The following is a 17187-nucleotide window of genomic DNA, read 5'->3' on the forward strand; positions in this document are numbered from 1 at the left end:
CTTTGCAAACTAAGAAGGACACTAGCTGTGGTGGTAACTTTGCAATTTGGACATCCATCTTAGGTTCTGCGTGACTCCCATTGTTACAGTATTTGAGCTTTCCATTTATCTGGTTTGTTTCTCTAGCTTGCTCCTCTCTCCAAGGGCCCTGTGAAATTGAGACTTTGTATGTCAGACATAATCATCATCACTTTAACTCATTCCATTTGAATTCCAGGCTCTGATCTAATCCTTCAAAAGAACAAATCAGCTAGCTCACTCCTGAGCAATTCAACTAGTTTTTTCCAGAAAATGCCCAGATAAAACAGCTCCAGAAGGACAAAACCATGCCAAGTTTCTCTCCCAGGATAGTCCTTTAACCCTACCCAAAAAGTCAGATATCATTCACACAAACATCTCTAAACATGCTCATGTTGTTACTCAGGGGCTGCAATTTTCTCCCTCAGCAACATGCCATGAAAACATTACACTAGCCACCTAACTCCCCATGATCTGTTCTGAACCTAAATGACTTCATCCAATACAAGAAGACTGTAACAAAGCAAAGAACTAAATCAAGGTCTCCTAAACTTCAAGCAACCTTCCTAAGCACTAGATCATTTTTTCATTCCTTTACTAGTTAAAGGAATTTTACATAAATGAGAAGTGCATGTCCCACACACCCCACTGAACTGTCATAACACCAATCCTACTTTCAGTTAGAAATTGCAACTTTTACGCTGAAGTTCTTTTTCCCATAATTAGTCAGTAAAAGGATTTTAAATTATTATTTCATATTAAAGATACAAAGAAAACTGCAGTAACATTAGTTTTTCAGCTGATCCTCTGCCAACTCAGCTAAGCATAAAGGCAAAAGCTAGGAAGTTAGGTACAGCTGAAGAGAAATCCAGATCTACAAATCAGTGACGTGAATCCACACAAATAACTATTTACTCAAGCTTTACCTCTCTTACATGGTGAGGAGTAGAATTACCTTGTCTACCTCATCGTGATCTTAGGATCAACTGGATGAAACTTGTTAAGCACTATACTACAGTGTCTTGTTGCAGCTTGTTTTCTTATACTACTGTAAGAAAACTAAAGACTTCATTCTTTCCTGCAATCTTCAGATAGAGTTTTTAAGGATTTAAAGATATTGTGGTTTAATGCCAGCTAGTAACTGAGACCCACACAGCTGCTGGCTCACTCCCCTCTGTTGGGACTGGGGAGAGAATCTGAAGGGTAAAACTGAGAAAACTTGTAGGTTGAGATAAAGACAGATTAATAGGTAAAGCAGAGCACAAGCAAAGCAAAACAAGGAATTTGTTCATTCACCACTTCCCATCAGCAAGCAGATGTTCAGCCATCTCCAGAACAGCAGAGCTCCATAGTATCAACAATTACTTGGGAAGACAAACATCATTGCTCCAAATGTGCCCCTTTTCTTTCTTTTCCACCCAGCTTATATCATATAGTATATAGCTGAGCATAACATCATATGGCATGGGAAATCCCTTTGGTCAGTTGAAGTCAGCTGTCCCAGCTGTATTCCCTTCATCTTCGTGTGTACCACCAGAAACAGAAAAGGGCTTGACCCTATGTAAGCACTGCTCAGCAGTAACTAAAACATCCCAGTGTTACCAACACCGTTTCCAGCACAAATCCAAAACACAGCCTTATACAAGGTACTATGAAGAAAATTAACCAGGACAAAATCAGCACAGAAGAGAATTCCTTTCACAGTCATTTTTTTCTACCCCAAACTAATCTAAAATACCTTTTTTCTTTTTTTAAACATCATTATTTCTCAGCATATGCATGGCTTAAAGTGCATCTATCAACAGGGCATAATGGCTTCCACTTGAACATTGAAGAGTAAATTGGAAATTTTCTCCATTCAAAATGTTTGCTTATAGATAACAACTGTAAATCTATCCTAGTAAAATGTTAAATCATGATACATACTTTTTCCTTTCAAAAACCTCTGAGACTTCTTTTTTCTTCAGTGGCAACGGGCAAGGGAGAGCTTTACAACCACAGTATTGCTACTTTACATTACAATGACTGGGGATCTTATAAGAAAAAGTTGCCTGAACTACTATCATGTCTCAAAATCATCCAAAAAATACCTTTTCTACATTTGCCAAATTGACTCCTTCAACAACCTGGCATAGCCAGCAACATTGTCATTCACTCAAATCATAACACTTTCTACAAAATGACTACTGAAGTCTGCATCTGTTGCCTATTTGCACAGACTATGGTTATCAAAGATTCCAAAGTGCATGTTATCAGTTGCTGTAAAAGGGCTATGAATACCTGTCATCCTTTGGGCACTGAAGGTGAAACTAAAGAACCTACAGCAAAACCAGCAGTGGCAGCTAGGATCACAGGAGTAGAGATGATACCTTATGATTAGCTCCTTTTTACAGAGTATCAGAAATTTAAACTGATACAGAGAGATTAAAGACAGATCTTCCTTTCATTTCATGAAGGCAAAATTCTCATACTCTGTGCCAGAAGATGCCTTTGATATATCTGTATGTGTATATATATATATATATATATATATATATATACACACACACACACAAATAAATATTGGCTTGAAATAAGAAGAGCTGATAATACAACTTTAAACAGAAGGTGGGATTTTAAATTTACAGAAGATACAAAATGCAAAGTTAGAATTCCTGCAGTAATCATGACTTAGTTCCTATGGGCTCAGTCCTGCAAGGTTCTGTAGTGTGGTTGCAATAAGGAAGTGAAACATGCCAGCCATCAAACACATTTCAAAGGATCTACTCTTGCATTTTAATTTGAGCAACTTGCTTAAGCATTTCACCTTATCAAAAGGAGATCACTAAGCACTTTGCAGAGCCAGGACCCTTATGTGTAACAAGGGCACCAGTCACGTAGGATTAAGGTCACAACAATTTTCCTTACAAAGCACATAGGTTGGACTCGATGATCCTCGAGGTCATTTCCAACCTTAATTATACTGTGATACATATACACTGATCTAGAATTTCTGTTATTACCAGTTTTAGTGAATATCTCTCCATGTGCTCAATTATTTGGAAAAGATAATGTAGCCATTTTTTAGGTACACAAAATGGTAAGAAAAAGGGGGTCTTAAAAATGAATCAACACTTCTTTTCTACTGCTTCTAAGTAGGTTTGAGTAGAAAAATGAAACTGTTTCCCATTAAAAATAAGAAGTGGGAATTTAGAAATGTAGGATAGTTCTGAAAGCAGACTTCATAAAAATCACTTGCTGTTCACAAAAACCCTGTCTGACAGTGTTTTGACACATCTTATCAGAGGTGGAGATTTTGCATCATTTTGCACAAATTCCAACTAAGGTAGCTGCATAATAAAGGCTCACAGATTGAGGGAGAGTGCCTGCAAACTGCCTGAAAGATAAGCAGAACAGAAACTGCTCTGAGGCATATCATCCTTAGTGCCACAGAGATGCACTTTCCCAATTTCATTTCTGTGCTTCGCTGCTGCTAAAGTTCAAAGCTAAGAAAGTCTGCAGAACTGCCTAGAGAAAAGGACAATCTGAAGGTGACAGAGCGCTGTCCCCTCCCTGAGTGATAGAGCTACCTATTGCACTGCCTGTCACCTGTCAGGTGGCAGGGAACAGCCACACAGCTCCCAAGATGTCAAGAGAGAAAATGTATTAGCTTTCTTAATTTTCCATTAAAATAAGGTTATATTTAACTGCTTCACATTCTACACATACCTAAAAATGGTTGAGAAAGTTTTTATCCATCAAATCCTAGTTAATTTCTAAGTAGCAAGTAGCAAGACAACGTGAGAATACATTTCCTTGTTCAGCTATTCCAGAATACAAATGCCAAACTCTGCATAAAAGATGTGTAATGATTAATGGCAAGTCATTTTAGCATCTACCCCATCTGCTCCTTTGAGACAGAAAAGGTTAGAACAAAAGAGAACTCCAGGAAAGCTCCTCCAAGAAAACTTGTCTGAGGGTTTTCTATTTTATCTGATTTAGCAATAGAACCAAATTCCAAAAAGGAGCTAAAAACTGGACCATACTATATATGTATGCTTGAAATAGAACAGGAGTTATGCACTAAGTTGTGCCCTAACTTGGCAAGACTAGCAGCTCAACCTAAAATAGTTCAAACCAGGTAGTTGTTGTAACTCACATCAAGTAGTTTTAAAGTGTGTCCTAAAATTTGCAGACATTACAATATGCTGTGGGACTAGTATTGTAGGACTCATGCTTTTAAAAGCACAACTCATACAGGAGTATCTAAAAATACACAGAGGACTTGACTTGAGCATGGCTGTGGAATATTTAATAGGGTGACCTTAATGTTCATAGAATCATAGAATCAATAAGGCAAGAAAAGACCTCAAAGATCATCAAGTCCAACCTGTCACCCAACACCTCATGACTGCTAAACTTGGCTTCAAGCGCCATGTCCAATCCCTTTTTGGACACCTCCAGTAATGGTGAATCCACCACCTCCCAAGGCAGACCATTCCAATGGCTAATCACTCTTTCTATGAAGAACTTCTTCCTAACATCCAGCCAGAGGGAGGATTAGGGGTAATTAGGACAAGCAAATCACGTAACTACAATAAATAGAGAAACTCCACAGTCTCACAGGTTCCAGGTCACTATATCATATAGAAGTAAATTGACATATGTGAATATAAGCTCCACTGATCTTCAATCACCCACTACTACCTGGGAATTTCTTGGAGCCTTCTTAGTAAAAGAGCCTTTTGAAAAGGAAAGTAAAGTAAGAAAGTGACTTTATGGTGGTTCAACAGATTATTTAGGCAGAAGACATAACAGTAATGCAAGTCTAAGGCAGCAGAATCGTGCTTGCTTTGAAAAATTTAACTTTCAATTTTCCACCTGTTTTCTATCTGAAGGCCTGAGGTGGCATTTAGTTTTCCATTTCAAAAGAACGTGGGCTGCACCAGACTGTTCATTTGAATATATGTCCATTATATTGCATCCAAGACTGTTTGTGAAAGCTAACAAGAAATTTTCCATTTAACCTTTAAAATTGCATTAAGTGCTATAAGAGGAGCAAAACCAATGGATTTGCATCATCAAAGCCATCACAACTGCTACCAAACCCAAGCTGACCCACCTGATAAGTCTATGTGCTGAACATAACAGTCCATACAACACCATCATGCATTCCATTTTGGGCATAGTTTGATATCTAGGCACAACTAAAATGTCCCAGTGGCTAATAAGACAAATCTGGATTTCAAGCAGTAGTAGCACAGTGATGTCCTCATCTACATAAACAGACATACATATTTGACATAGTAAGTCTTATTATGCTTATTTAATTTGCTGCTTTGGTTTGTTGGTTTTGGTTTTTGATTTTTTTTTTTCTAACAGGTCTGCCAGTTAGAATTCAGTCCCACAGCCTGAGCTAAACACATTAGTAGAACATACACCCCTTCCCTCAGGCAATTACAGGGTAGAAAGTAAGTCCAAAGTCAGTTATCAAGATTTCATCTTCTCAGGTACAAACACCTGGAAATTAGAAATTACAACATAATGGTGGGGCAGTAATAATTTTATGGTTATGCAGGGAGTGAAAATTACCCTGTTTTGTGGTCTGCAACTCGGTGTGTTCGTTCTTAGAGTAGTGCCAAGAGTTTTATTAAACTCAGGGACCAGTACTAACACTTGAATCCAAAATCTTAAAAACTATAAGGATGGAAAACAAATGTATTAAGCCCTCAAGCTCTAATCCTAGGAAGTCTTGAAATATCAGATCTGAAGTTCACCTTCTTGATCATGTCCTCACACTTCATAAATCTCTACAGGGAAGTAATCCCAAGTCCAGTGAAGTCAGCAGGAGAATTATTTCCGCTAGTTTCAGAAGCTTTAGGATAGAGCTCTGAAAAAAAACAAAACTCAAGGAAAGCTTGGGGAGAGTATCCAGAATATAATTTTCCAATGGTATAAATCATTAATCTATGACTCCTGAAGTTCCTGATACCAGTATATGTTGAAATCAAAATGTAGCATGAGAGGGAACAGGTACATGGGTCAAGGGACAGCAAGCAGAATAATATGATTTCAAAACATGAACATGATTGGGGAAGAACAGCACAAATAGTGTTAGAGCTCATGAACTTTCCTGGCAACAGTAATCAGAGTGGTATTTTAATGGCTGCTATAGGTGCAGGGCAATAAAAGCATACAATTTTGTTCTGTTGCATCAGTACTAGAACTGTTCACTTTCAAACTTTCCCGGTAATTCAACCACAAGCAACTAAAAATTATAGCATTTGATTAGTCATGTGATAGAAGAAAAAAAATCCTTTTAACAAATTGCAGTGTTACATGGTGTGTGGATAGGGGCTGTAAACCTGAGAACACACACTGTAAGCATTTTCCAACAATATAGTTCTGCGATTAAAGCAAAGGTCTTCTTAGAGTTGCAACACATCCGAAGTTGTGAAACAGGAGCAATTTGTTTAAGTCACAAATGAAAACAGCTTACCTAATCCTTTTAGAAGATCCTATCAATTAAGGAAAGAAAAAAAAAAAAGAAAAAAGAAAAGCCTTCAAGTGCACAAGCCCACCTTGCAGAAAACAAAAAGAAAAGATGGGAAGCAACTTTTTCATTATATTCCTATTCACACACCACAGGAACTGTGGGAGTCCAAATACAACCACCAAGGTAATTACATTTGCTTTTTTCTACACAGATATCAATTTAAATAAGATTTTAAATAAGAACACTCATCTTGGTCTGTGCCATAACTGGCAGCTCTATATTTTAGGACAGTTAGTCACATCTCACAATTCAAAGAGTCTATTTTGTGAAAAATAAGACTTACATTGTTTTCTCATCTCTTTAAGTTGATCCTTAAAATACATGTATTTTTCATTCCTTTGCAAATCTGAGTCACTGTTCGTGCTCTCCAGGGCAGTAAATTTTTCCTTTACCAAATTTTTTAAATCTGGTATATTTTCTGGTTTTTCTCTTTTGATCTGTAAGGAATAAGAAATTGAATGTTATTTATTTCAATACATTTTACTACAGTGTGAAAGTCATCAAGCTAAAATTCATTAACATAACCTGTTTCTTTGGATCACTGTTTGGATTCCTGTTCTGAAAACATAACACCTAGGTAACTGTTTATTTCGGCAGAAGTACCTATAAAACATGGAGGCTAACTTCTCGGTGTCCTATAACTCAGCTGCTCTACACAGGGTATTTGCAATGCTAACAATAGTGAGAACTGAACCTTGCAGTCAAATTTACATCTCTGACTGGTACAGGACAAAATATTAACAGCAACCAGCATAACACTGAACATGAAGGAAACTAAAGAATATGACTGCCCAAAAACAGAGAAGGGAAATGAAAAACAGTTTTTTAAATCCTCCACTCTCTAGCCATTTTTGAGAGAAGCTTATAATCTACCTGCATAATGAGTGTGATAACACCAGTAAAGGCAGTATAGATAGTTAATATAAAAGGAAACCACCTCAATGTATTTGTGCTGTGTGAAGCATTATGCTGTACACACAGGTAAAAAAACAGCATCTTGAAAAGTACCTGCTTATAGCAATTATATCTGGAATGATCTGAAGAATAAATGAATAGAAACAAAAGAGAAGTCATCACACAGGCAACATTAACACATTCCAAGAGTGCAAAAGCACTTTGAGAACTCCCCCAAACCAATTAGAATTTTCTCTTTAGTTCCGTTTCTCAAGCCAGCATTAAAGTCTAAGGAACCATACAGGCCTTCATAACAACTAGCTTACAGGTGGTGGGGACTCTGCTACGCAATGATGATCAGCGACAGCACAAACTCTGAAAGAAGGTGGACATACGTCAAATGCTTAATGCTAAGCATTCTCTGACCCAGACAAAGGTTATTTCTATCCCAAACATATGGTCAAACACGCCAATCTGAAAAAAGAGGAGGCAAGCACTATTTCCACTGAGCCGCTCTTCCCCTACTACACGCATTAAATTCTGCCCCTCATGGAACTGTTCCTTGTGAAAGACAAGAAAAGATCCTAGTGAGAAAAACATATTCACTTCAAAGTGTTTATAGGTTTCTGGGTTTACAAAGACCCTGGAAATCCTGTGGAATATATTTTATTTCAGGAGCCAAAGACATAATATATTTTCACCCGAAAATGGATGTTGCCGATATATAAAACGCTTCATAGCCAAGAAAACTTCACCTTCCTTTTAATCAAAGCAAAGCAATCCATAAAATTATTATTTCTTCCAAGAGTAAAGACAGTTTGGTAAATCTACTTTAAGCAGATGCAAGTTGTGGCAGGAAGAAACATAAGAATTAAAACATGCACTGCCAGGTGATAGTATGCATTTTTCAAAGGCACCCGGAGATAAGAGACCACCTACCACAACATCCAGCTGTGAATGGAAAGGACTCTGGGATATCCTGCTACTAAAGGAGCATGGTGACTGTGAAAACCAGCAGCGTGTCATCACAGATGCTCAGACTGCTGCATAAAGCCAAGTAGTAGCATACAGTCCTTATTCTATGAAACCTGACAAAAGGGGTAAAGGAAAAGAGAACATCCTGTGCAAAGGGGGCAATCACACACACTCAAATTATTTGCCTGTGACAGCATCACAGCAAGCGGCTGCAAAGAACGCCTATCACAACCAAACCCTACATTATTCAGTTGGAGAAGAGACTTGGCCATCTAGTGTATGAAAGCATAAGAAAGCTGACATATATGTAACAAAGCAGGAGCCAGCATGCTGTTTTCTGAAGGCAACATCAGCAATTCCATCAGTTATAAAGAAAAAAAAGTCCTTCACACCAGCTGTATTCCCAGCAGCTATACATTATGTTGTGAGGATAGCCCAGCAATGCACCACATATGACACTGGCTCAACCAAACATCTACTAGAGAAACCTAAAATGCCAGGTCAGAGAGATGCTCAAAGAATGCTCTTCCCTATATAAGTTTAACTTCTTTCACATTTAAAATTTAAATTCATTTCCTGTTCACCTCCAGATGAATGTTTTCATTAAAATGATTAGTAGAGACACCATTCCTGACCACACTCAATACTATACCATCATGTACGCTATTACTGAAACGCCAAGTAGACCTTCTGGAAGGTCAACATGTCACAGGTGAATCATAAGGCATGTCCACCCACTATAACAAGTAAATATGTTTGCTGTGCACAAGCAAGTCTTTGGTGCTGCATATCCTCTTCCATGAAGAGGGTTGAGAATGGTCTAACCCCACAATGCAAATGAAAACAAATAGAAGATGACATCAGTTCTAGTTCCCCACAGTGGGACAGAATTGCAACATCTTACACACTGCATGAGTACAACACCCTTACAGGTACATTACAGTTTTCTTTAGTTCTCACCACCCACTCATACTCTACAGATTCATGATGGATGTAGTAATGATGAGATCAGCATAACAAAATGTATGAGGACAATGCAAACATAGGATATGGCTAAGGGACAGGATAAAATTATCAGTGTTCAGGGCCACACGTTGGGGTCATACTTCTTTCTGGTCTCAGCAGCATGCCAGATAAATGCTTACCTAGCAAACCTAAAGCCATTGGCACGTTCAATTTGTCAGTAAAAGTTACTTCACATGGGAACCATGAAAGACATGTTAAGTAAACAACTGTTCATTTAGCAGCACTGTCAGCCAAAATCAGCAGGCTAAGTAACACCTTCCAGTCATTAGTCAATCCATTGAGAGTTACATTGATTTTGAAATGGGGTGGAGGCACACACACCCTACAAAGCATCCTGGAAATGACATCTAACTATGAACTGGGAGTGTTCAGGACATACGGTGAAAAGAGTCAGTCACAACAGCTTGTTTACAACAGAAAAAGCAAAAGGATCTGCTCTAACAGTCCCATAGCAGCAAAGAACCACACAGGTATTTAACATGGGAGCTCAGCAATAAGAGGGAGAACAGAGATGTCACACATGATAATTAATGATACTCCATATATGATCCACCAGCAATGCCAACAGAAAAGGTCATTTAGAAACACTGAAACAAATAATTGTTCAGAAAAACATAGATGTGGTTTACTTATCAGAAGATACATTTGCTCATAGCAAGAGACCACACCATTTGGTCACAGCTGACAGGTGCAAAGAGGTTAATATATTTGATGGGCAATGCCTATGAAATGAGCCAGCTCATCACAGGTCTTTGACTACCAGCAATGGCTGTAAGGATGAGCCTTCCTGTTGTAGATTCTTTCACTGGTTAGGTGTCTGTTCTGTGCATAAACTCTTAGACTATGCCTCCAAAAATCAGGCTTTTTGAAAGACCAGGGTATTTTAAGGGGCAGTATGGGAAATTTTTATTTCATCCATTACCACAACCACCAAACAGGAAATAAATTATTCTGTTTCAGACTAATCCCAGAACCAATGAGGTCAGAGGTACCATAGACTGAAATTGGACCAGCATGCAGTAATTATCTACATACAGTAAGGGATCAGTGCCTAAAAAGGCATTAATTAGCATGACCTTGCATGCATCATTGCAGCATTTATTAATCTGTTCTTTCCAGTATTATGCCTCAAAACAGTAAACAAATATTATTAAGCCTCAAACACTCATTGTGACACATGTACCATCAACTGCATTTTACAAATGTGGAGAGTGCAGCATGAAGAGATGAATAACTTGACCTAAGGTCACACAAGGAGACTGTGGCAGAATCAAGAACAAATAAATCCCATGCTTTGAGTACAAAGCCATCATTTTACCTTCTCCTTTAGCTGAGGGAAAGTTCAAATTAACATGTGCATTTGATTCACTCTCTACAAAGAGGCCTGAAAAAGCTTGTGGCTTCTTGGCAAACTTTGTGATAAAAGGGCGGCATTCTGCTCACCACAAAAATGCTCCGCTGGACTTTGCATTGCGGTGGTTTGCCATGTGATGCTCCACAGTTATTTTTTTGCCTTTTCTTTCTTCTCTAGCTCTGAAGTCCTTTAGCTGCGTAATTTTAATCCTGTCACTGTTCCTAGGTATTCTTTTTCAGGGCCATCATTCATGTCCTTTGGTTCTGGGGAGCTTGCTAGTGCCACCCATTTTATTTCTCAGAATATTCTTGTCACGCTTGAACTGCGCTGATGTTTCCTCAAACCAGTGACAATTTGCAAAAGAACTCTCTTTCCAAAAACATTCAGAATTCTCACTTTAATCTTCCAAAACCAAATGTTATTTAATCCCTACACAATATGGATTTTAGAAGTTTGATTTACGGATATTATTGACATTTGGTATTTTTGATGTAAAGAAACATTCCTGCTTGCTAATCACCTTTTTAATGACCAAATCAGCTGAAATGGCAGAATTTCTTCTTTTCTCAGACTCTTTGTTGGTTCATTTATAAAAGGGAGGATGACTAGTCACTCAGGCTGGGGTCAGAGTGGCTAGAGAGCAGCCAGGCAGAGAGGGACCTGGGGGTACTGGTCGATGGCAGGCTGAACATGAGCCTGCAGTGTGCCCAGGCAGCCAAGAGGGCCAATGGCATCCTGGCCTGCATCAGGAACAGTGTGGCCAGCAGGAGCAGGGAGGTCATTCTGCCCCTGTATACTGCACTGGTTAGGCCACACCTCGAGTACTGTGTCCAGTTCTGGGCCCCTCAGTTTAGGAAGGAGGTTGACTTGCTGGAACGAGTCCAGAGAAGAGCAACAAAGTTGGTGAGGGGTTTGGAACACAAGCCCTATGAGGAGAGGCTGAGGGAGCTGGGGTTGCTCAGCCTGGAGAAGAGGAGACTCAGGGCTGACCTTATCACTCTCTACAACTACCTGAAGGGAGGTTGTAGACAGGCGGATGTTGGTCTCTTCTCCCAGGCACCCAGTACCAGAACAAGAGGACACAGTCTCAGGCTGCACCAGGGGAGGTTTAGGTTGGATGTTAGGAAGAAGTTCTATACAGAAAGAGTGATTGCCCATTGGAATGGGCTGCCCAGGGAGGTGGTGGAGTCGCCGTCATTGGAGGTGTTCAGGAGGAGACTTGATGGGGTGCTTGGTGCCATGGGTTAGCTGTTTGGGTGGGTTGGATTGGTTGATGGGTTGGACACGATGATCTTGAAGGTCTCTTCCAACCTGGTTTGGTTTATTCTAAATAAAGTTTATTCTATTCTAAATATTCAGAGGTATATACACATTACCTAGATATGTATATCCCTTTGGGACAATCTGAAAAAAAGATACACTCCGGCTAACCCTAAACTCACAGTAATTTAGAGTGCATTCACAGTGAAGCCACATGCCTGCTCCTGTGCTCATGTAACACTGACAGCAGCTGTATCTTACTTAGTATCTTGCAGCTCCTGTTGGGACATAATTTCTTACCTCTGTAAATTTGATATAATAAAGGAACTCAAACAGGATTTTTTAGACAGACAACTTCACATAATGGGGGTGACTAGGCAAAAATGTCCTACAAAGACCCTGTTTTCAGAACCAGCTATCTCACACTTTCTGAACTGACCTCACTTTCAAATGTCTGACTCAGGCATTTTAAATCTAAACCTACTTATTTCAGAGAACAAATGCCAAGAATTGGCTGGCTGTAAGAATGGGCATTATCAAATGAGCCTCCCTGAGCATCTCCATCAGATAAAAATAACTCTTCTTCCTTTATTTATATGCCACAAACTCAACCAAAAATGCATGTCACCTTTCTTGTTTAACAGTTCCTACATCCTATTATTCCATCCTTACCTCACTACATAATTTATTACAAACACACATCCTTTCGACACACATTTATTTTACCTCAGGTTAAGTCAAAGTTTGCTGTGATTATTTATTATAACCAATTTATTTCACTGAGAGGGAAAATAACATGGGAGCTAAGTAAATTTGTGGGCTGAGTCACCCATACACTTTGTGAATCATGTGAGAACCAACTCAAAGTGAGTCACCACTGTAACCGAATCAGGCTGCAAAATTTCAGCTCAACCTAAACAGTCATTTATTATTCTTCAATGGCTGGATTCAAACCCTTAGCAAATATCAGATCATTTGTTGATGCACAAATAAAACACAGCTCTTAGAAACATCAGCAAGGGCAGTCAAAAAGGATATCGTCACACAGCAGCAGGAGCTGCACTAGTTTGAATACAGCTCTGCCATAGTCAGAATTGCCTAAGGGCCCACATCTGCTTCAGGAGATTCAACACCTCTATACATCATGGCTGCAGGGCTGGGACTCTGGTTGAGCAACACCTTCACAGACAATTGTGAAATGCCAAGAGAGGCATATTTATAAGGGCTGACCCATGCTGATGACAAATACTGCACATTAAACTGTAGGAGCACAGCAGAAAATGACTGTCAGCACATTTCAAACATCCTAAAACTCTGCCAGAGTCTGAAGGTGAGGCAGGGTTGCCATGGTTCAAAAGCAGCTTGTCAACATGGTGGCTGTAACTAAGGTGTCCCCCATCATGAATCTCTAGTACCCTCCATGATTTATTTTCCCTACTTGGAACACAGCTGGAGATGTTTAACCTTTATAAAGAAAACAGCACATACTGCTTCCCTGTACACTAGGCTATATCCAAACAAAGTCCTCACAGGTCGTGGTGCATTACAGTCATTTTGGTAAGGCTAGAAATGGACTCTGGCCCACTCTGTTTGCTTTCTTTCTCCTGTTTAGAAAGGAACCATATATACAGACTGGGATTAAAGTAAATGAGCACCAGGTGATGAAACAAGATTGCCTGGGTTCAAATGCAAAGTTTACAGCCTGAACAGCATTTCTTGGTGTTCCCATCTGTTAGAAGTTTCACCTCAAGCAAAATGCTTTAATCTGCACATATTTTAACAGGGGAAAAAAATGCTCTTTGTATTTTACGCAGTTACCCTCTATGGTAGAGACAAAACTGAACAGCTTTTTGTTTCCCTCCAAGACACCTTGTGAGCTGCTCCACAAAGAGCAAAGGAGTAAAAAGCAGCAAGGAAAGTGGATCTTATTGACATACCAGTATTGAAACTACTTGCTACCAGTAGTGTACAACTGGCTCATAAAGAGAGCAATAAATGTGAGTATTAGAGGTGAGGTTTTCCCAAGGTAGCAAAGTGAAGAAAGTTAGTGAATATTTAGCACCTTAATCCCTTCAGCATTTCTGAAAGCCCAACTGCCTGTGGTTTGCCATGAGGGTTGGACTGTATTTTCTCAATGACTTCAACCAAACAGAAGTCTCTCTTCATCTTGTTTCCTCTGTAGATTTTCAATACATAAAGTGTAAGTATGATGAAGCAAAAAATGTTACAGTATGCTGGAGTCAATTACCAAAACACCTAAAAAAATGGTTCAAGACAAAGTGGAGGAGCAAGTACATAAATACATTAAGCCCATTTTCTCTAAGAACTTTAAAGTTCTGCCAGAAACCATTTACATACAAACTAATTTTGGTGCACTAGAGATAGACAGCATCTTGCTCTAAGCAGTTTTGCCTGAGCACAGATTATGTCCTATAACAGCAAAAATAACAACTCTTATAAAATCATTGCTTTGTATTAACAATATATTAGCAACTCTGAGGCAGATGGTGCATCTGTTTTAGCAAGGCTGATTCAGCAAATGCATCAGGCTGTTGAACCAGTTTATCAAGTAGCTGATTAATTCATGTATTTAGAAAATACATTAACATGGATATTAGAATTGGGTTTTATTCTTTAATATCCCACTCAAGCTGATGGGAATTTAGACATTGATTTAGTGGGAGCTGAAGAAGGCCCTAAGGTAATTTCAGATTAACAACCTGTTTACTTTCGTATAGGTCTGTTTAGTTGACTGAGATCACTAAAACCCATGTAGAAATAAAGGGCCAGATCCTAACCCAAGTACAATTCAGTGTTATCCTCACCAGCCTCCACAAAACACTGCTGATTTATGCCAGCTATGAAGCTGATGCCTGTATAAATACAAAGGGTGACTTATCCTTTGGAGATGTGCACACAGCATGTATTGTTAAGATCAGCTGAATTTCCACAAGGCTGTTTTCCATATTCCTTGGATATACCTCCAGTGAAAGTCAAGCAGCCTTTTTCAAGTTTTACTTCTTCTTTTTTTTTTTAATTCATCTGATGAAACTCTTGTCCTCAAAAAGTTCTTCAGTGCTTACAGCATTTCTTCTTCACATTCTCCAAAACAGCTCTGTGAGTCATATTGTCATTTTTCATTAAGACTAAATGTAACCTTTACACTTTTGGGAAACAGAAATAAGATTTCCTAAGTACAGACTCATACTTTATTTGAACTGACATTAGTTGAAAAACATATATCCTGGCTGACACTTGCAGCCTAGACTCACCAAACTAATATATCTATATTAATAGATGGATCAAGATGGCAATACTTCTGTCAGGGTCAGCTCCACCTTTAACACAGAACAGTGAATTCAGTGATGGTGCAGAGCTGCACTTAGTACACACACACAAAAAACCCCAGGATCAAAACAGTGCCACTGCAATATATCCCCCCAGCTCCCTTATAAACTGGAGTACCCATTTTATACTGCAGTAGGTAGGAAACACCTCACTTGTGTGACAGTCCCCAGTCTGTGGCCTCTGGCAGAACTGCCTTTTATTTTGAGCTTTACTGGGAATGCCTTAGAGAAACATTTCTCTCTTGAGCCCTTCCACATATCACATTCTTCAGTCATTATTAGTGATGTTTTCTTATCCAGCTTCCTATTGGGACAGTCCTCAGTAAAAGTTATTAGCCACTGAATCTCAGGTCTTACTTCCATTCTTATCCTTCTTGATTTACCAGTTCTGACTGACAGCTTGCACCTCTTTCCTTGTCTTGGCCAATGCTTTATGTGATTCTTTTCCACAGGACACTTTGGTATGCTAGCACATCCTTTTTGTTATATAGGTGTCCCAGGATATCTCAGTTCCTTAGTTTTCACAGGCTCCCTGCAGGCAGTATAGCATTTGACAGAGGAGGATATTTTCAGCTGCAATTCTTTGCCTCCCCTTTGCTTATAGTCCCATCACTGTTACTAATGCAAAGGCTCAGAAACAGATTTGTGTCAGAAAATTGTAATTCACTAGGCCTTTGGCCCTGGTATGCTGGATTAATCTTGTCCACGTTACCTCCCTATGCATCATTCCACTGAATTTCCAAAATCCTTGGAGTCTAGCTCACCTTTCCTGCAAACTATCAGAAAATCAAGATGTTGGTTCAAGAAGCTGAGGCAACCTCTGGAGAAGAGAATGTTCCAGAGCAACCTTATAGCTGTCTTCCAGTATCTGAAGGGAGCACACAGGAAAGCTGGAGACTTTTCATAAGCATGTCAAGTGACAGGACTAGGAGGGTTTAAACTGAGGGACAGTAGGTTTAGACTAGATCTTAGGAAGAAGCTCTTCAGTACAAGGGTGGTGAGACTCTGGAATAGGTTGGCTGGAGTGGTTGTGGTTGCCCCCTCCCTGGAGGTGTTTAAGACCAGATTGTATGAGGCCTTGGGCAACCAAGTCTAGCTGAGAGGCATCCCTGCCCATGGCAGGGGGCCTGGAGTAAACAATCTCTGAGGTTCCTTCCAACCAAAGCCATTCTATGAATTTACAGTTCTAGCTCTCATATTTAGCACTGGTTTTGAACTCATCCTTCCTCTTTGTCATATTACTTTACTTTCCCTTTTTTAGCTTCTTTTGAAACTCCTCTCATCACCACTCATCACAACTCTTCAATACTTCTCCCTCTTTGTAACTCTATCAAACTTGCTTCCCTCCATTTCTCTGACTCTGACTCACTGTATATCACACGTGAAACTGATCCCTTTCTTATTACTAGCCCTAATTATGGGATGCCTTAATTCTTCCCTTTATATATTACATTCTCACTAAACACCAGCCTCTGAGTCACTGGCAAAGGATTTAGGGAGCAGACGGAGTGAGCCTCCTCTCCAGGCACGGGGCAGCAGTCTCACAGGAAGGATAGGTTATGGTGACCTATTCACAGGCTGCTGTAGTACATCTTCAACTAAGTACACCAGCTGGCACCTAGCAATATTTTGTCCTGAGAGTGCTACTGCCATGCACTTTCTCAGTTGACCTCCCTAAGTTACCTCATTATAAAGCAAAAACACACTATCCAAAGTGCAACATTATAGCTCACCATAAGTAACTAAGTCTTATGGTTGCATCTCAGAGGTTCATAGAT

At 39.4% G+C, this 17187-nt stretch overlaps 1 protein-coding gene across 3 annotated transcripts in view; it reads right to left on the bottom strand.

The window, feature by feature from the left end:
- Positions 1-17187, bottom strand: part of NSMCE2 (NSE2 (MMS21) homolog, SMC5-SMC6 complex SUMO ligase) — a 130079-nt gene that overhangs the window by 62028 nt on the left and 50864 nt on the right. For all 3 annotated transcript variants that reach the window (XM_068155551.1, XM_068155552.1, XM_068155555.1), the window contains exon 4: positions 6837-6990. In XM_068155551.1, coding sequence (XP_068011652.1) covers positions 6837-6990 — 154 coding nt within the window. The remainder of the gene's footprint in view (positions 1-6836; positions 6991-17187) is intronic.

This window comes from Melanerpes formicivorus, unplaced genomic scaffold, assembly GCF_026170545.1.
Source record: "Melanerpes formicivorus ecotype bairdi unplaced genomic scaffold, bMelFor1.0.p_v2 SCAF_32, whole genome shotgun sequence".
Lineage (NCBI taxonomy): Eukaryota > Metazoa > Chordata > Aves > Piciformes > Picidae > Melanerpes > Melanerpes formicivorus.